The 21,801-nt window shown below is 38.4% G+C and overlaps 1 protein-coding gene across 1 annotated transcript; it reads right to left on the reverse strand.

Annotated features, from left to right (window-relative positions):
- Positions 1-9,843: 9,843 nt before the first annotated feature.
- On the reverse strand, positions 9,844-12,078 carry LOC149832124 (uncharacterized). The gene is made up of 2 exons (XM_090013167.1): positions 11,840-12,078; positions 9,844-9,994 (listed from the first exon to the last, which is right to left on the reverse strand). The coding sequence occupies exons 1-2, from the start codon at positions 12,076-12,078 to the stop codon at positions 9,844-9,846; spliced, it is 390 nt and encodes a 129-aa protein (XP_089869293.1).
- Between the last annotated feature and the right edge of the window lie 9,723 nt (positions 12,079-21,801).

The following is a 21,801-nucleotide window of genomic DNA, read 5'->3' on the forward strand; positions in this document are numbered from 1 at the left end:
CAACAGGCAACTTTCATTTATCCTTTAGTTATTTCCCTCTCTCCATACCCTCCACACATTCTCAATGGATTCCACACTCAAAATATCCTCTCTAGCAATATGCATCATGCTCTGTGTTCCAGCAGCCACCCCTGCACCAGGTTCTCATTTCCTACTCTTCTTTGCCTAAAAGATGATCTTTGAAATCACTTCATTAATACATGTCTTTATTGTGTATAGTTGATGGGAAGCCAGTGTCATATGATACTTACATAAACAAAGATGGTGATGGCTGCAAACAAGGAGTGAAGTTTACTGCTGGCCGGAAATTCGGACCATCGGCCGAACCACGGCACTGTTTCGTTGTTCTACGGCAAGGTGGATGGTACTCTCAGAAGAGAGTTTCCTTCTTCTTCCCACCAACTCCCTTGATAAGTCCTGCCAGGAACATGTCCGTGCCTTCACCTCCTCCAATTCCCAATATTAATAACTAAACCAGTTCACTTTTACTACAGCCATTGTTATCAAGGATGGTTTATAACGTCGTTGCGTTTTCGACGATTATGACTGGATCTCTCTAAAATATTTATGTACACACTGCTTTGATGAATTAAGATAGGGTGTCATGCCTACATAGTGAAACACATTGCTCATCATAGGACGTTTACTCAGAAAGACAGAATTGCTTATCTCATTATAGTTTTCTCTGCACGTACCTTCTCCTAATGTGGTTTTGACAGAATGATCTGAAATATCTAATATTTAGGGCTTATTTCACCATAAATGTTGGCACGAACCAAAATCTAGGCCTCCCACTTTTTTGAAGAAAAGCCAGTTTAGTTTTCATACAAAGTGCATAGCATAAAGCAAGCTAGTAACTTGCAAACAAAACAAATTACAGCTAGACAGAGCTCCACGTAAAGCATGAGAAGTATAATTCTTGCTTAGCAGCTTGGATCCCTTCTAGATCTTTAATAAAAACAGTCTTTATTTTGGACTTGAAAGAAATTAAGGCCTTGTTTCAAAGCCTTGCATTGAAATGGCAATGGAAACACCATTTTCATGTGTAGCTGAAATAAGGTTTTGCCAAAAGGTGGTGTTGAGGATGGAATTGCCAAAAACATCATTGAAATGTGGTGTTGCTGCTGCCAACTCCGTTGCCAATGCAACATTTTGGCAACACCACTGCTCCCAAACAGCATGTAGCAGGGGGAAACCTTAAAACACCTTCGATTCAAGTCTCCTTAGACAGAGCCTATGGATAAGTCAAACAACTTGAATATGTGAGGTGAAAGCATAAGTGCCTTGTGAACATCCAAAACGCCCGACCATCATTGACCAAAAAAAAAATAGTTTTGCTCCTCACTTGCCAAGCACGATTATCCATTTCCAAAAGTTTGCAAATCTTTGGAAAGCATTTTTTCATAAACACTACTATTGATGAAAAAAAAAAAGCTTTTCTAGCATATTCTGTCTTTTTCCTTTTTCTTTTTTAACCCTCGTCGAGGACCGGGTCACTTAATGGGCTTGCCTCCTTGCGAAATAAACCACGGGGGTATGACTACCCAATCCCTACAAAACCCACTAGTTAAAGGCACCTGTACACTTGGTGGGAGACAAACATAGGACCAAAGAAAGGGTGAGCACCTTCAACTAGGGATGGCACTGGACTGGGGGAAAGCGGGGCCCCGCCCCGCCTCGCCCCGTTTGGACCGGGGATGAAGGGTATGAAACGGGGATGGAGGCGGGGACGAAGGTTAAAATCCATCCCCGTCCGGGGGTGGAGGCGGGGATGGATGTGCACTTTTCCCAGCCCCGCCCCAACCCCGCCCCGACCACTTTTCCCCGCAATATCCCCGCCCCGCCCCGCCCCACCCCACCTCATCCCCGCTTGAACCGAGGATGGAGGACATGAAACGGGGATGAAGGGGGGGATGGAGGATAAAATCCATTCTCCGCCGGGGATGGAGGTGGGGGTGGAGGATGAAATCTTGGGGCGGGGCAGGGGTGGAGACCTTGTCCCCCGCTCCGCCCCGCCCCTCCCCACTGCCATCCCTACCTTCCACCCATGTAGTCTGTTTTATTTTTATTTTTTGAAATTCAAGCTGGGGTTAGGCAGACTTCTACCTGGTATCTCTTAAACCCCATGTCACAGAGGTATTTGAACCTAGGCCTTCAGCTTGACACAGGACCTCGATTACCACACGGGATACCACCTCGGTGGTAAGTAGTCTGTTTTTCATTAAAACATTTTTTCGTGGGTCTGCTGTTTAGTCAAAATGCTGTGATTCTTACCAACGAGGGCTCTGCTTGTCTGGTAGGAGCAGATAGTGCACGTCACCTTGTGATGTTTTCAAACCAAAAAGGAAAGGATAAAAGACATTTTCAAATTTGAAGATAAAGGAAAGTCATCTTTCGAACATAACAAAAAATATAAAGATAGACTCAAAGGGTCTTTATATGTAACCCATCTCCATTTGAATAAAGTGTGAGAGTGAGTGTCTTTTACCCGTGGACGTAAGATCCGAACCATGTAAAATATTGTTTTTCTTGTATGGTTTGACCATTATGCCTCTCTATCATATTTTTTTTTATGGTATCAAAGCTAGCTTGAAGCAAAGGTTTCAAACGTTCATTTTTTTTTTATTCTATGGTATGGCCAACTCATCCACTTACCCATATCCACTTTAGTTAAATATCGCAAATTTGGTGGGTCAAACAAATTTTCTGCTGTGGAAAACTCAAATGATGGCACTCATTGAGAGCCAAGGTATGCAGGGGTTTCTAAATGATAAAACACTCATGCCGATGCCTACTATTGTAGATCCGTCTAATGCTATAAAGGTTATTCAAAATCCAATTTATGTTGCTTGGCATTGATCTGATCGACTATTGAAAGGTTGAATTACTGGCACTCTTTCCAAAAGTGTGTTGGGATTGAGACTTCAAAAGAAATTTGGAAAACTCTTGTAAATGCTTTCGCTCAAGAGTCTCAAGAGCATGCCTTTCATCTTCTCCATCTGATGATGTCTCTCAAGAAATGATCTGATCCTCTTGAAGAATATGTTAGAAAATTTAAAGATGTACGTGATGATCTAGCAGCTATAGGAAAACTGATTGAAGATGAAGTGAAAGCTTTCTGGTTGCTTCAAGGACTTGGTCTTGAATACGAGTCTTTTGTGTCAGCAATGTTGAAACCACCTATTCCCCCGTATTAAGAAGTAGTGTCTTAAAATCATGAAGTTTGAAATAAGCTTCATGAACCTAGTGGTCAACATGTTGCCTATTATGCTCAACAAAATCAATACAAGAAAAAGGCAGTAATCAATACTGTTTCAATTCTAAAGGTCGTGGTTTTGTCCAAGGTGATTGAGGTCAAGGAGAGAACACTCAATCAGACAAGCAAGATCATGAAGGTTCTAGTAAGAAAGATGAAAATGAGATTGTGATTTACAAAATTTGCAGAAAGATAAATCATTCGACTTTAGAATGTTATAACCGTTTCAATCATGCCTTCCAAGTCAATGATACTCCTAAAGCCTTAGCAGATATGACGATGAAAGAAAGTCAGGATAAGGAATGGTTCACCGACGCAGGTGCTTCAGCGCATATGTCAAGTATTGTTCATAAACTTAAGAATCTCATTCCATATCATGGAAATGATCTGGTCATGGTAGAGAATGAACAGAAAATTGCCATTACTCACATTAGAGAAGCAAAAATTAAATCAAAATCATCAGATATTGTTTTAAAGAATGTTTTATTTGTTCCACGGTTAAGGAAAGATTTAATTTCTGTGAGTCAGTTAACAAATACTATGTCTTATTGTAATGCCTCAAAATTTTAAGTCTCGAAAAATGTGATTTTTTTTATCTTTTTATAAAATTGTAGCGAGGTAAAATCAATAGGGAGTAAAACTTAGCACACTACTTTTCCTTTATATTCACATTTGGATAGACATTCAATCTTAGAATTTTGAACATCCATAATAGAAATAACAATTTCACATGTTCTTTATTAATAATAAAAATCAAGAATTTAATCAGAGTCCTAAGCAAATAATATGCTCTTATTCATCAACATTGGCGAGTTTGGGAAAGGTTTTACTCGACCCCTATTGCAACCTCCTGCTATCGCATGTAAATTCAATCACCTCCTGAAAAACATTGAATATTCATAGGGTCAGTCAAACATGTCTCAGTAGAGTAGAGCTATACTAAGCAAGTAATCTAAAATTCACAAGTAGAAATCTCTTCAATTTCAGACACTTATATTTCAATTTTTGACAATGATTAATAAGTATTGCAAGTATATCGAATAAGCAAGAAATCACAACAGATAACTATTACTCATCATTCACTTGAGTAAAATGTATGAACAATTAAATATGTATGAACTTACCAATACAGAGGCCCTTCTTATGCATGAATAAATTCTTATCTTTGATTATCTTTCTTTCTTATATAATGCATGACATGCCCATATGATGCACATACAATTAGGTTTCACTTGTTAGCTCTATTGGTACCACACAGGCAATAACCTGATGAAGGATCATGACTCAGGCATAATTTCATGAGGGTGGCTTTGTCTTGGCTAGGTACACTTCACCAATCTATGTGCAGGATGCCAAGAACGAGAGAAACTCTCAACACAATAATAATATACGTGATGCATCAGATTTTCTTCATGAGTTCTGTATTCTCTATGTTGTAGACAATGCAGAAGCTTCCTCTCTCTTCGTGGGTGGAGAAAAGAGCAACCTTCCATGCTCAAACAATATCCATGAAGCCAATATGTACTGCTTACCCTCTCTTAATAAGTCAATGCTTTAGTGTTATGATTTTATTTATTTGCATTAATATTTTTTGTGCAATACTATAACCAAATTTATGAAAGCTAATTCAGCTACTTTAAGATCCCAAATTTACAGGTTTGAATAGGCATTAAAGCATCCATTCATACATCTTGCTCAGTAAGTATGTGCATATATCAATAACTATCATGATAAGCTTTCATATTTTTGTAAACATAGCAATAATTTCAATACATATCATAATTCGTAGTTTTGGGATTCTGTCAGTACAATTTTAGAAAATTCATCAAAATTTATAGATTACGATTCATATTTTTTTAATTTTTCTATAAATACACATGTGTTTCAGAAAAATAACCCAAGAAACAGAACTAAAAACTGCATCATAGATAAATAAATTTTTTTTTAAGACTAAACCCTGCTCTGGACAAATATAAGACATTCCCTGTTTCTACAGAAATAATTTTTTGGTTTCAAAATTTTCTCCAGACTTCTAGATAAATCTTTTCATAAAACCCTTTTTACAGGACCATCTTATATATGTTAGGATTCACCTATATATATATTTTTTATTTATTTTGATCAGCCTTGAGTAGGTCTTTAAGGTCCTCAAAATCATGGGTTAGAATAGTTCTGCAGACAGAGCAGAACATCTGTACTCTGTTACAAGAAACATTTTGGCCCCAATATAGATCCAAACAAAATAAATTAAAATTTCAAGTTTAAGACCTGGATGTGTAGAACACTTCAGTATTTTATTTGAATTTATTGGACTCGTTATTGAAGATATATCGATTTATTTCTAAAATAGGTCAAGATTCAAAACAAGGACAAGAATAACAAGATTCAAGGTCATGCAAGATTCATCAAGAAAGAGCAACCTCAAGGTAAAAATCTATATAAATCATGAGTTTTCTGATAGTCTAAACATGTTTTCATTATCATTAAATAAAGATTTGCTCATGTCCAAGCTTAGCTTGCTAAAATATTAACAAACATCGTCAAAGAATCGTAAAACTGTCAAGAAATATCTCGAATAAGATTTTCGTTAAGCAAGAATCATAACAAACCATAAACAATCATGAAACATGAATTATTTATACAATAACGTAATGTTTAATCATGCTAAACATAAAATATTCTACCCTAGATGTTCAAATTATCTTTCTTTATCAAGATTAACAATAAACCCGATATTAAAAGCCATTCTTGAACAAACTCTTAGATTCTAAGAAAACCCCAACTCTATTCGACTGTTACAAAGGTTGTAAAAATTTTTGTGTATGGTGGACATACCCAAAATTTTCTCAGAATGTATAAAACTTTGTTAGCTTTCCGATGCCCCAAATCGTTCATAAAAACTCCTCTGTATGAGAGAAATACAAAGGTTTTGGTGTAGACCTATACTTTTTTATTCCGATAGTCACCGATTCGTGCTCATTTCGTGAACAAAGTTCAAAATTTTACAACAGATGCAAAATCTTGTTAGCTTTTCAATACAACAAACCACTCATTAAAACTTTTTCAGACGAGAGAGATACAAATGATTTATCGGTCGAGTGTCAGACCAGATAACGAAAAACAAAACATGTTTTAAAGAAACTGAATTAAAAAACTCATATTTTCTCAGAAAAACAACCATAGCAATTCATAAATTTTTTACAGAATATTAATATTATTGAAATCTACCAACCCAAAACAAAATATTCAGAAAAACAATCAGCTACCATGGATCTTTTACCGTTCTTACAATTTTAGTTTATGAAGAAATCAGTTAGATGAAAAATGATTTTTCTTGGGATTTTTCTTTCGAAAACCCCTTCCAAATACATGATCCGATAGTCTTAAATAAAACCCACACATGGAATGCATGATCGAGGGTCTGTACTCATGAAAAAATCAAAGGTATTCATACCTACGAATCCTGGTTTAGGTGTTGAGTATAGAACTCCCTACCTTAATGATGAAAATCGATTATGAGAGAATAGATGACTGTCATCACACAAACCGGCCATTCCATGCCAACGAAGGCCTCACTCAAGACCTTTCCAAGCTTCTTCAATGTGCGTGGAAGCCTCTTATGATGGACCACGTTGAGAAAACTCAACGTTGAAGTATAGAGAAGAAGAATAAGGGAGATAGGTTTTTGGGAGAGAGAGAAAGAGAGCTAAAAAAATATGGCAATAATGGAGGAGCGTGCAACCCTCCTCTATATATAGGCATTGCCCTTTAGATCAAGGACTGAAAATAATTCCAGCCTTTTGATCTAAGGGTTAGAATAGAGTGCTAATTTTTTTCTTCCTTCCTTACTTGCCAAATAAGCAAGTTGACTAGTCAACAATAAAGTTTTAATTTTTTGTTAAATAGCTTGTTGTCTTATTAATTCAGCCCTCAACTCCATTTAAGACTCTCTAGAGATGATGCCATCCTTATGGAGCTCTCTAGAAAATTGTCCTCTTCTCAGAAATTAAAAAAAAGAAAAATGCTAAACTTTTAATTGCAACAAATAACTAGTTTTTTTTATTTTAACATTTTTCACTTGTATTTTGGTATCATATTTTAAATCTTTATTTTGGAGTGCCACATAGGATGTGACGGCCCACCTATGGACTCCTACCATTATTAATTTTAAATAAATTTCTTATTTAATTCCAATAAAAATAAATAAATTCCTCAAAAAATTACGGGTGTTACATCCAACCCCCCTTAAAGAAATTTCATCTTCGAAATTTGATTAAGGTAACATACCGAATAGGTATGGATGCTTCACTCTCATATCCACCTTAGGCTCCCAAGTACACTCTTCGAGCCCATGGTGCTGCCATCAAACCTTCACTAACAGAATCGTCTTGTGTCGTAGCACCTGATCTCGTGGATCCACTATCTCATTGGGACGTTCTTCAAATGTAAGGTCTTTCTGTACTTCTATCTCGACAAATTGAATAATGTGCTTAGAGTCTTGGTACATACTTCCTCAACATTGACACGTGAAACAAGTTGTGAATGCTGAAAAACTGAAGAGGAACTATGAGTCTATATGTTGCACCTTCAATCCTTTCAAGGATGAGAAAATGTCCGACATACTTCAGACTCAACTTTCCTTTCTTTCCGAACCAAAACATGCTCTTTGTAGGCGAGACTTTGACAAACACATGGTCTCCTACCTCAAAAGTAACCTCACGACGCTTCAAATCTATATAGCTCTTTTGGTGGCTCTATGCGGTCAAAAGTCTTTTTTGAATCAGCTGAACTTGATCTGAATAATGCTGCAGAACTATAGGTGATTCGATTGTTCATTCTCCAACCTCGCTCCAACAAACAGAGGATCTGCAGGGTCGTCCGTATAATGCCCCATAAGGGGCCATACCAATACTTGAATGGTAGCTATTATTATATGCAAACTCAGCTAACTTTAAGTGTTTACTCCAATCGCCTTTCCACTCTAGGGCACACACTCGAAGCATATCTTCTAAGGTCTAAATAGTCCTTTCTGACTGTCCGTCCATTTGTGGGAGGTGGTGCTAAACTTAAGCTTTATTCCCAAAGCTTTCTGAAGTTGCCCCCAAAATTTGAAAATAAATCTTGGATCTCTATCTGAGATGATCGAAACAGGTACTCCATGTAACATGACGATCTCTTCAATGTACAAATCTGCCAGACTCTCTAGCGTCTGATTCGCCCTGATCGATAAAAAGTGTGTCGATTTAGTATATTGTATCATTCCGCTGGTGGGTCCTGGGTAAACCTACTATGAAATCCATGGTGATATCTTCCTACTTTTATTGTGGAATCTCGTCTGTAGCATTCAGCTAGGTCGTTGATGCTCTATTTTGACCTATTGGCAAATTAAGTATCTCGATACATATTCAATGACTCTTTTTATGTTGTGCCACCAATACGATCTCTGAAGGTCCTTATACATTTTTGTGCTTCCCGGATGTATGATGAACTTAGACTGATGTGCTTCATTGAGAAGTTCTTTCCTTAATTGAGGATCCTCCGGTACCCAAAGTCTATGGCCATATCATATGCTTCTATCCTCCTCCAGATGAAGAACTGACTCATCCTGCTTGCAGGTTGCAACCGTCTTCATAAATTTTGGGTCATCCTTTTATAGAGAAATGATTCGATCTGTAAGTTCTGTCTGAACTGCCAAACTGACTATTTGTATGCGGTCTGAGTCAGGGGTGAAAGGCTTCCAATCAATCAAATCTTCTAGTAATCGCCACTCGCTACTAATAAGGCTTGCAAGGCTCCCTGCTTTTCTACTCAAAGCATCAGCCACTGCGTTGGCTTTAACTAGGTGGTAAGATATAGAAAAATCGTAATCTTTTAAAAACTCCAACCACCTTCTCTGCCTCATGTTGAGGACCTTTTACGAAAAGATGTATTTGAGGCTCGTTTGATCAGAGAAAACCTCAAATTGTTTCTTGTAAAGGTAATGCCGCCACACTTTAAGTGCAAAGACCACTGCTGCAAGTTCTAGGTCACGCATGGGATAATTTTGCTCATGCCCTTTCAGTTGATGTGACACGTATGCTATCACTCTGCCATGTTTCATCAACACGCATCCCAATCCTGTGCCTGATGCATCACTTTACACCATAAAACCTCCCTGTCTGGTCGACAAGGTGAGAATTGAGGCAGAAGTAAGCCACTTCTTCAACTTCTGAAAGCTCTCTTCACACTACGAAGTCCATACAAACTTAATGCCTTTGCGAAGTAGCTTTGTCATCGATGTAGCTATCTTCAAGAAATCCTGTATAAACCATCGATAATACCCTACCAGACCAAAGAAGCTACGAATATTTGATACATTCTTAGGTTGTTTCTAGTCTAAGACTGCTTCCACTTAGTTCCATAATAAGATTTATAAATCAAAATAGAATTCCAAACAATATTACAATATTGGATGTCACACAATTGATGAGATAAGTTACCTTAACAGGGTCTACTGACACCCCATCTTTGAAGATCACGTGACCCAAGAACATAACTCGATTTAGCCAAAACTCGTACTTCAAGAACTTAACGTACAACTAATGTGGTCAAAGTGTCTCAAGGACAATCCTCAAATGATCTTCCTCGCTCTTTGAGTAAATCAGGATGTCGTCAATAAACACGAACACAAAAAGATCCAGGTAGGGCCGAAAGATCTGCTTCATTATATCCATAAATGTTGCAAGAGCATTGGTTAGCCTGAAAGACATCACCAGAAACTCATAGTGGTCGTACCGTGTTCTGAAAGCCGTCTTATGCACATTTGTCTCCTTGATCCTTAATTGATGGAAGCCTGATTATAGGTCTATCTTTGAGAAGACCTTAGCCTCACGAAGTTGATCGAATAAATCATCGATTCTCAAGAGAGGGTACTTGTTCTTGATCGTCACCTGATTCAACATATAATAGTCAATACATAGGCGCATTGACCCATCCTTCTTCTTAACGAACAAGACTAGAGCTCCCCAAGGTGAAACACTGGGTCGAATAAAGCCCTTGTCCATCAATTTTTGCAGCTGCCTCTTCAATTCCTCCAACTCTGCTGGGGTCATACGATAGGGTGCTCTGGATATCAGGGTTGTTCTAGGCACTAACTCGATTGCGAAGTCCACCTCTCTAGCAGTCGTCTAGGAAGACGTCTGCATAATCATGAACCATGTTCAAGTCCTCTATTCAAGTCGTACTGGGGTCTATCAAAGACACACAAGCCAAAAATGCCTCATAACCCCTATTTATACATCACTGCACCTTCAATACCGAAATCATATGTCCCTTACCTTCTTTTTCACTTGCTTTATACTCAAGTACAGGTTGGTCTGAGCGAGTAAACCGGATATGTTGCTCGCAACATATCATACAAACATTGTGGTCATACATCCAATCCATGCTAAGGATAGCATCATAGCCCACCATATCCAGCAATATAAGATTGACAGAGAGATTCTGCTCTGATATTAATACTTCTACCATAGGAAAAAAAGGTACGAGCAATAGAACTATTGTTCGATGGCGTAATCACCTCCAATATATATCCCAATAAAACTGGTGTGATGTCAAGTAACTTAGCAAACCGCATAGACACAAACAAATGCGTAGCGCCGGTATCAAATAAAACCTTAGCATCAAACATTGTAATAGAAATAGTGCCTTCGATGACGTTTGCATCCTCTTGCAACTCTTCCAAAGAAGTTGCATATACACGTCCCATGACCCTTTTATGTCCCAGGGTTTGGGACTGCTGCGGCTGTTGAGGGCGTGGTTGCTAAGAAGGCCCTCGAGGCATAGAGGGTGCTCCCTTTTGAATCGGCGCCTTAGGGCAATCTTTGGCAAAGTGCCCCATATCTCCGCATCTCATATATTCTCCCCTTAACCTACAAAAAACTCCTGAGTGATTCTTACCACAATGATGAGAAATTGCAGCTGGTTGCTGTGGTCGATCACTCCCTTGTGACCCTTTGGCCTTCTTTGCAAGCGACACTTTCCTAAACTTGGTAGCATGTCTAGGGTTTTTATTTACGTTGCCCTTTGACCCGTCGAATCGCTTGGGTTGAGCCATCCTAGAAGACTCCCAGTCATCCTATGACACGATAGTTGTTACTATTTCTTTAGAAGTGAGCTAGGAACTTAAGGAGTTTAAGGATTTTAATTCTTTTTCCCACCTGAAGCATCATGGCCATCTTAATGGCCTGGTTAAGGTTCTGGGGATGGCTCGTGAGCACTTGGATCCTCAATCCGTCTCGTAGTCTATGAACACACTTCTTTGCCCATGCCTCATCAGTAGTGTACGTGTGTGAGCAATACTTCTCTAGGTGCCAAAATTGTGTGGTACACTCTACAACTCCTTTGGAACCCTGTTTGAGATACAAGAATTCTTGCATCTTGTGGTCTTTAGCAAACTGAGGAGAGTAGGTGTCCATAAACACTGTTGTGAACTCCCCCAATGTGAGGGCTCATCGCTCATCCGGCATGTAGCGTACCTCACACGTTGTCTCCCACCAGCTCTTTGCGTCGCCTTGGAACCGATAGGTGGCAAAGAACACCTACCTCTCAGTAGGAACCTCGAGAATCTCAAAGATCTGGCCAATCGCGCAGACCCAGTCTTCTGCCACGTCAAGATCCTCCTTACTAGTCAAAGCAGAAGGGCTCAATTTCATCAAGCATTTGTAAGACGCTCCATGAACCGTGGTAGTAGGTGGTGTTGCAGGTGCATTAGGATGGTGGCCAGTGCCATTGCCATTACTCGTATTGCGAGCAAGGTTCTGACAAGTGGCCGTCAGAGTCATGAAGGTTTAAAAAATGAAGTCCCTCCGGGCAGTTCAACCTGCAGGTTGTCGGCTGGCCATCTACAAACACATATAAGGATTCTAATTACTTTTAAGTTCAGCATAAAGAAAAAATTCTTGTTTATATGACATTGTAACATCCATATTCTGATTTTGCAATAACTAACAAAAAAAAAAGCAATTTTTAAGCATAACATATCATCAAACTTAAACTAAAATGAAACATACTTACAACGATGGTGATCGGCTGGATATGTTTGAGTCATACTTTCCCTCCGCTTTGATACCAAGTTTATAATGCCTCAAGATTTTTAAGTCTCGAAAAACGTGATTTTTTTTTTATCTTTTTATAAAATTGCAGTAGGGTAAAATCAATCAGGAGTAAAACTTGACACGCCACTTTTTCTTCACATTCATATTTGGACAAACATTATATCTTAGATTTTTGAATATCCATAAAAGAAATAACGATTTCACTTGTTCTTTATTAATAAAAAAAATCAAGAATTTAATCAGAGTTTGAAGCAAATAATATGCTCTTATTTATTAACTTTGGCGAGTTTGGGAAAGGTTTTACTTGACCCCTGTCACAACCTCCCGCTATAACATATAAATTCAATCACCTCTTGAAAAACATTGAATATTCATAGGGTCAGACAAACATGTCTAAGCAACTAATCTAGAATTCACAAGTAGAAATCTCTTCAACTTTCAAGCACTTAGATTTCAATTTTTGGCAATATTCAACAAGTATTGCAAGTATATCGAATAAGCAATAAATTACAATAGATAACCATTATTCATCATTCACTTGAGTGAAATCCATGAACAGTTGAATATGCGTGAACTTATCAATGCAAATGCCCTTCTTATACATGAATAAATTCTTATATTTGATTATCTTTCTTTCTTATATGATGCATGCCATGTCCATATGATACACATTGATACCACATAAGCAATAACCTGATGAAGGACCATGACTTAGGCATAATTTCATGCAAGGGTGGCTTTGACTTGGCCGGGTACACTTCACTAGTCTATGTGCAGAACGCCAAGACCGAGAGAGACTCTCAACATAATAATATACCTGATGCATTAGATTTTTCTCATGAGTTCTGTATTCTCTGCACTGCAGACTATGCAGAGGATTCTTCTCTCTTAGTGGGTAGGGAAACGAGCAACCTTTCATGCTCAAATAATATCAACAAAGCTAATATGTACCGCTTACCCTCTCTTAATAAGCCAATGCTTTGGTGTTATGGTTTTATTTATTTGCATTAGTATTTTTCAAGCAATACCATAACCAAATTTATGAAAGCTAATTCGGTCAATTTAAGACCCCAAATTTACAAGTTTGAATAGGAATTAAATCATCCATTCATACATCTTGCTCAAAAAGCATGTGCACAAATCAATAAATATCATGATAAGCTTTCATATTTTTGCATACATAGCAACAATTTCAATACATAACACAATTCGTAGTTTTGGGATTCTATCAACCCAATTTTGAAAAATTTACCAAAATTTATAGATTACGAATCATATTTTCTTAATTTTTCTACAAATACACGTGTTTCAGCAAAACAACCCAAGAAACAAAACTAAAAAATTTGTCATAGATAAATCAAGAAAACTCTGGGACTAAACCTTGTTCTGGACAAATATAAGATAGTCCCTGTTTCTGCAGAAATAATTTTCTGGCTTGAGAAATTTCTCCAGACTTCCAGATAAATCTTTTCATAAAACCCTTTTTAAAGAACCATCTTATATATGTTAGGATTCACCTAGATTTTTCTTGATTTTTTTATCAGACTTGAGTAGGTCTTTAAGTTTCTTAAAATCGTGGGTCAGAATAGTCTTGTAGACAGAGCAGAACATCTGTACTCTGTTGCAAGGAATGTTTCGACCCCAATACGGACTCAAACAAAACAAATTAAAATTTCAAGTTCAAGCCTGGATGCGTAGAACACTCCAGTATTTTTATTTGAATTTATCAGACTTGTTATTGAATAGATATCAATTTATTTCTAAAATAGGTCAAGATTAAAAATGAGGATTAGAATAATAAGATTCAAGGTCATGAAAGATTCATCAAGAAAGTGCAACCTCAAGGTAAAGGTCTATATAAGTCACAATTTTTCTGATAGACTAAACATGTTTTCATCATCATCAAATAAAGATTTGCTCATGTCTAGGCTTAGCTTGCTAAAACATTAACAACATCATCGAAGAATCATAAAACAGTACTCATTGCCATTGATAGCGGACTTGTTTGATCAACAAGGTAGTGCCCGTATCTTTTCCAAGTTAGATCTGTGATCGGGTTACTGGAAGGTGATGATTGTTGAAGGTGATAAGCCGAAGACAACTTGTGTCACTCGCTATGGTGCTTACGAATTCTTAGTAATGCCATTCGAGTTGACAAATGCCCTAGCCGCATTCACAACTTTAATGAAACAGATCTTCTACCCTTACTTAGACAAGTTCGTGGTAGTCTACCTGGATGATATTGTGATCTATAACAGCAACATGGAGGAACATGTTGGGCACTTGCGAATTGTGTTTTAGGTGCTGAAGGAGAATGGCCTTTGTGTTAAACAAGAGAAGTGTCTCTTCGGGCAGAAGGAGATCAACTTCTTTGACCACATTGTGGGGCATGGTGCGCTGTGTATGTATGGGCAAAAGATATGGGTCATCCAGAAATGGGTTCCGCCAAACAAAGTGCTAGAATTGTGATCATTCCTTGGTTTGACAAACTACTATTGACATTTCATCAAAGACTATTCCCTCATTGCTACACCCCTCACCGATTTGTTAAAGAAAAATCGGGTATGGCTCTGGATAGGAGCGTGCCAAGATGCCTTTGATGACTTGAAGAAAGCCTTAGTGAGGGAGCTAGTGTTGCGACTGCCTGATCATTCAAGACCTTTTAAAGTCCACATGGATGCCTTAGACTTTGCCATTGGCGGAGTTATTATGCAAGATGGCCATCCGATCGCATATGAGAGTCGCAAGCTGAAAGATGCAGAGAAGCATTACACAGTGCATGAACGTGAGATAATCGCCATTGTGTACTACCTCAGGACCTGGTGGCACTACCTCTTTAGGTGCTGAGTTCATAGTCAAGACGGACAATGTGGCCACGAGCTATTTTCATACATAGCTCGATGACAGATGTTTTTGGCTGAGTTTGACTTTGCCTTGGAGTACAAGGTTGGAAAGACCAATGTTGTGGTGGATGCCCTGAGCCATAGGGCTGAACTGACAGTTGCATGCACGAAACCTTCTGAAGTGCATTTGGAGGGCACATTGCTGAGCCGCATTCGTGAAGGTACGCAACAGGATTTGATTGCACAATACCTTATTTCTCTAGCGTAGGCAGGGAAGACTCAGCGATTATGGCTACAAGATGGCCTCCTTGTGACAAAAGGGGGACGCATCTTCGTACCACGGTGGGGAAGCCTCCGCCGAGAACTACTTAAGGAGTGCCATGATACACTATGGGTCAACCATCTTAGTCAAGAGCGAACCTTAGCACTCTTTGAGCGTGGCTACTATGGACCGCAAATGAGAGACAATGTTGAGGGATATGTGCGGATAGGCCTCATCTGCCAGCAAGATAAGAGGACAAACCATAAGGTTGCTGGTCTCCTTGAGCCTATACCAATTCCAGAACGTCCTTGGGATATTATCTCCATAGACTTTATTATTAGTCTGCCAAAGGTAGAGGGCCTCAGTTCTATTTTGGTTGTGGTGGACCGTTTCTCAAAGTATGACAACTTCATCTCAGCTTCCAAGGAGTGCTCTGCAAAGTTGTTCGTAAAGCATGTGGTGAAACACTAGGGCATACCAAAGAGCATTGTGAGTGATCGCGATGCTCGCTTCACGGGCAAGTTTTGGCGTAAAGTATTTTGGCTACTTGGCTCTAATTTGCTGTTTTCAACAAGCTTCCATCCGCAGACAGATGGATAGATAGAGTGCATTAACAGGATACTTGAGCAGTACCTTAGGCAATTTGTTAGTGTCAATCAGAAAAACTGGGTGAAGCACCTTGATGTGACACGATTTTGTTACAATATGCAGAAGAGCGAGTCTTTAGGCCACAACCCATTTGAGATTGCTACGGGGCAGCAGCCACTGACCCCGCACACTCTTGCCGCACAAAAAAAGGGAAGGCCATCCTTAGCCTATCAGTTTATTTGCGATTGGCACGAGCAGAATGATTTGACAAAGGCATTCTTACACAAGGTGGCAAAGAGATTGAAGAAGTGGGCGGACAAGCATCGTCGGCCCACAGGGTTCCAAGTTCGGGACCAAGTGCTGGTAAAGCTATATCCTGGTTGTACAGGCATCTTCCGCGGGCGGCACCACAGACTGCTCAGAAAGTATGAAGAACCCTTCACCATCACAAAGAAGGTGGGCAAACTGGCATACAAGTTGGAGTTGCCCCCAGACTTCAAGGTGCACCCGGTGTTTCACGTGTGCAACCTCAAGCAGTTTCATCTGGATGATGGAGACCCAGAACGCAGTGTGCCACAACGCTTTTCCATCATGCAGAGGGCTCCAACAACACAATGGGTCAAAAAGCACCTCAGTCAGATCCTTAGCCACAAGGTCAACTACTTGGGGGAGGCAAAGAAATACTTGGTACAATGGAAAGAAACAATGAAACCAACGTGGGAGCCTGCATTCCGAATGAACAACCGCTAACCGGTTGAAGTCAGAGCTTACCATGAAACAAATGGCGCTGAGGATGGCGCATGATTTGAAGGGGGGATCATGTTTCCTTGTGTAAAACCCACAAAATTTTGAGAATTATCAAAATAAATAAATACCACCATTCTTGTTAATAGATACGCTAAAGTGATAGGGAGTTGGATCTTGAATCCAAATTGGATCTAGTATCTGGATTCGGGTACGACGAACGGATTTGGATCCTAAATAGATTTAAAACTCAATTAGAATCCAATTGGGTCTTAATGGATCCAAATATGGTTGAATCTCGATCAAGATCCAAATATCTAGTTAGAAAGTGCAGCAGATCTAAAATATATCTTTGATCCAACTCGTATTTGAGATTCGTCGAAAACCCTTTTCATATATAAATAAATTAATAAAGATGCCATATACACTTAAACGAAATGGACGACGAACAAAGAGCAACAAGTGACGGAGTAGCAACGTGGTGAAGCGCACTGCCAGAAGAGGGGACGTCCTAAGTTCAAAGCCTTGGACTAAGGAAAAAGACGTGTGAAAGCATTCTTTTTAAGGATTTTGGAATAACGTTGGAAGGAGATAAATAAAATAGCGTTGCAAGGTTATGCAACGAAACAGGCCATGGTGCAGTGGTCAGGGTGGTTGTCTCTTAGGGAGAAGAACCCGATTCAAATCCCCTGGGTGCCGAGTATAAAATTTTATTAAAGAAATTTCTAAAACTTTTTGGAATTCGAAAAAGTTTCCATAACCCCTCAATGAAGATGACTTTAAATGGAGAGGGGAGTTTGCTTCAAAAAAAAAAAAAAGGCGGAACGGTCAACCAGATTTGGGAAAAACAATAGATATTTTTAGAAAGACTCCCTTGCCACCTTTCAACGTTTTTTTAAATTGGGAAGGGAGGGGTCCAAGATAAGGTAGGTGGAAAGGCTGCACATTCTTTTTTTTTGGAAAGAAAAGAAGTCATACCTACCATAATAAATTAGGTTTAACGTAAAGAAGCAAAAGACGTTTTGATGAAGGCTTTAAAACAAAAATGGTGGAGAAGGGAAAAGTCTTTCTTCTTCTCCCACTGAAATTTCTGTATAACTTTCACCTCTCTTCCCCCTCTCAAACCCTCTTTCTCTTTCTCTCTCACCTCCCCTCTCTACCAGCCGTGTGACTCTCTTTTTCGTATCCCTTCCACCATTGCTTCCGGTGAGGTATTAGTGCGGAAGGATTGGACGTCCACAAGGAAGAAGATCTTACCGTCGGGTTCATGCTCTCACGAGGTAGGGGCATAATCTCTTTATGCGTGTGCATAGGGCCATGGGATACCTACATGTATGAGATTATCCGGATATAGGCACAATGATACACATAAAGTTTTTTTTTTCTGTTTACATGGGTGAAAGGGTGTATATAGCTATTGAAACGAATATGCATATTTTCTGCAGATGTAATTCCAAATCCATGTATTCACGTTGATCATAGTGTTTTTCTGAATTTCTTGTCCGATTATGCATATACCAAAAGGCTAGAAATTAACCTGCATAACGTCTCTACTAATTGTGTGATAAAATATGCATTTTTTTTCTAATTGTGCAAATACAAAAGAAAATTTTAAAAAATCATGTATGCTTACTATAGGGTGTTTATCATTTTATCCTGTAGTTTATGTTGAATCTGTATGAAATCTAGTTCCAAATTCTGGACCATATTGCTATATACCACTCAAGATATTTTGGAGCTGCACAAACAAAATAAATAAATAAATAAATAAATGGGTATAACCGAATTATAATATGGGCTATAACATGTAAGTTCTCATGTTATTATGCGATATAGTTTAGTTCAAATATATATATTTATATATATGAAAATGAGGGTCTGATCATATCATGGTGGCATGTGAGATCAAATTTCCTCATTGTTGCGCATATAGCAAAACTTTATATATATTGTGTTACCATTGAACTACTTCAATATATATATATATATAATTTACAGTCGTGATATGTGTTGTATCCATGATTTAGTTATGTTGAAAAGACATATATATGTATGTGAATGATCGGATAGTATGATTATTTAGTGCAAACACTGTAGAATTAATGTTTTAACTATTCAGGACATGTATAAATAGAAGGCAAATAATGATTATTGAATCATATTATGGTTTCCATTTTAAACTGGTCTAGAATAGGTATCATGTTACGTTGGATCTTTATCATTATTAGATCAGTTAATGTATACAGGGTGGCTATGGTGTTTCAATTCTCTTCCAAATTGATATGTCTTGCAAATATATATATATATATATATATATATATATATATATATATATATATATATATATATATATATATATATATATATATATATATATATATATATAGATAGATAGATATCACAAATTTTAAATACATATATATAGCCTGCACGACCCCAGCCCACAAGGTGGCCCCACCGGTTAGATCAGAAAGATTGGTTGGTTTGACACAGCTTGACCAAAGGTCTATTATACCAGGTCTGGGTGCAGCTATTGCGGCAGGGTGCGCCATACCCTAGCCTAACAACATCAACAGGGTGTCTGCGTGTTGGTTGAAGCCATTAGTACTCGTTAACTTGTTTTAGAAAGTTGGAATTTTTAAACCTAATGACACTCTAATATAGGTCTGCCTAGCTGAGTTGACATAACATTGGTGTCCTTTGTTTGGTACCCAGACAACCATTCGAATGCACCACGTGTCAATGGCACCGTTGGAAAGCTCACGACCTACACACACATCATCAAACCAGATAGAAAAAAAAAAACAAAACAAATTTCAGCATGTGAATAACATGCTTAGATAATGTGTTAGTTGGTGGATTTTGCGATTATGCTAATCAGCTCGACCAGCAAGCTGTGGGACTTTATCGACCCTACTCGGGTGGTGTGCTGCTATGTTTTGGGTGCATAGTTAGTGTAAGTGTTAGGTCGGCTTGAGAGCTGCAAACCATTACAACACTACGTGTTATCTCTATGGGGTTTGCCGCAGTACTAGCTTGACTTACAAAATGTATATATGTATTTCTTTGGTTTGGTAAGAATTTTTATATCCGATTAATAGTTGAATTCAGGTTGTTCACTTAGTTGCGCATTAAGTCAGATTTGGTAATGCCTAAATATGACCCGAGTTTGGTTCAAAAATATATGTATTCATACGGGGTTTTTCTTTTGAGACCTTCCAATATCTAATATTAGATATACCATGGCTACTACATGTTGATGGATAGTCGCATACTGACGATGGTTTTAAGAGTATAAAAATACATATAATAACTCCCTTTGATCAACGAGGGTTTTATGAAATCTTTAGATAATAAGGGCTTGAATTCGAAAGACATCAATTTTATACACATACTCATTTTTGTTCGACTACCTAAATTAATATGAGAAGTTAAATGGTTTTGTTGCTATCACCGTGTACACATACAGACTTTCACAAAAGTTGTACATTGTCCAATTCGTTCCCTGAAAATGAAGGTTTCTCTCATTTATGAATTTATCGATTTCACGGGATATTTTAAATGATATGAATAAAAATGGGAAATTCGTGACCATGCACATATTCACCTTAGAACTCAAAACTCACCAATGTATAAGGACATTGGTAATGGCACACCTCACTATAACGCTCATGTCTAAAATGGCATAATTCGTGTACTTTCTACTTAGAGAGAGAATGTATGTAATAAGGTAGTCATAATGCCTATGGTTTTGTATGTGGTTTGTCGATAAATACATACGCTGGCTATAATTGTTCAATCAATGAGAAGCTACAGTGGCATGGTGGTAGGATATTATAATTATACTTACAATACTCTTGTAATGCTCTATGACCATTTATGATACGCATGAATTTCATGATGATCGTGTTTAAATCATTATCTCCATGTTTAGTGTCGGTCATATGTGATCGTTTTGCAAATGAATAAGATGCCCATGATGTATTCATGGTGCACGTAGTTTTGTATGTGGTTGGAATATGAAGGTTGCGACAAATGTTTCAGTGCATGAACCGCTGATTTGCATATTTTTGTTACGATAGCACAAATAAGAAATTCTACAAAGGACACAGTGTTACAAATTGAAAGTGAGCATGTCAAATCCTTATGATGCCATATATGCACCTATGATGCTAGGAGAATTGCATATAATTGAATCATGATTTCATGTTAGGACATGTTTACGTGCTAGCAGATCTATGTATTCTGCAAAAGTTTGTATACATGAGGACATTTTCGTGCCATGATCATGTGAAAGCTTAAAATCGAGCTTGCAGCTTCGCAGCAAGCTGATAGTGCCATACGAGCACTTATGAATTGTTAAAATTGGGTTATGCCATGTTGCGGCACAACTAGTGAGGTACGATATGTATAACCTAGCACCAAAAACACACCTAAATTAATACAGTGACATAAAGGAAAATTCTAGACTCTGGGTATACCTGAAAGACGGTATATGTGACCAGTTTCTATTTGGGATTCTAGGTATACCTGAAAGAGGGTATATATTACTGGATCCAAACAAAGCAAGAATGAAAATTATGCACATATAATATAATTAAGGGATTCTGGGTATACCTGAAACAATATATGTTACTGGTTTCCCGAGATACTGGGTATACCTGACAACGGTATATGTTACTAGTTTCTCAAGGCTCCGGGTACACCCGAAAGATGATGTATGTTACTGGACCCATGGTTTACCTTGGAGAGGGTAGATGGTACAAATTCCGTGAGACATTTTTGTTTTTGTGAGAGCGAGACGTCTCACCCGGTCCCCAGTCCTCGGAGTTAGGGGGCCAAGACTACCAATTCGTCCTAGATGGTAGATCCAAGTCTTCTGCAGAAGTACAAGGTGCATCCTAATTCTAGTTCTAGCCATTGGGGAATACTCTCTCGGTCGTGAACTGTCCCCTTTGGATATCTGTACGGCTAGTCATACGAGTTATAAAAAATAAGCCTCCGTGTGGTCTC

Source organism: Nuphar pumila, chromosome 7 (genome assembly GCF_984573655.1).
Source record: "Nuphar pumila chromosome 7, dmNupPumi1.hap1.1, whole genome shotgun sequence".
Classification (NCBI taxonomy): domain Eukaryota; kingdom Viridiplantae; phylum Streptophyta; class Magnoliopsida; order Nymphaeales; family Nymphaeaceae; genus Nuphar; species Nuphar pumila.

What these genes read in the sequence shown, in the direction of transcription:
- LOC149832124 (XM_090013167.1), bottom strand. Translation starts at nt 12,078, where the DNA reads ATGACTCTGACGGCCACTTGTCAGAACCTTGCTCGCAATACGAGTAAT. An exon ending in CTCGAGGTTCCTACTGAGAG is followed by an intron (nt 9,995 to 11,839) that starts GTAGGTGTTCTT and finishes GATGTCTTTCAG; the next exon opens with GCTAACCAATGCTCTTGCAA.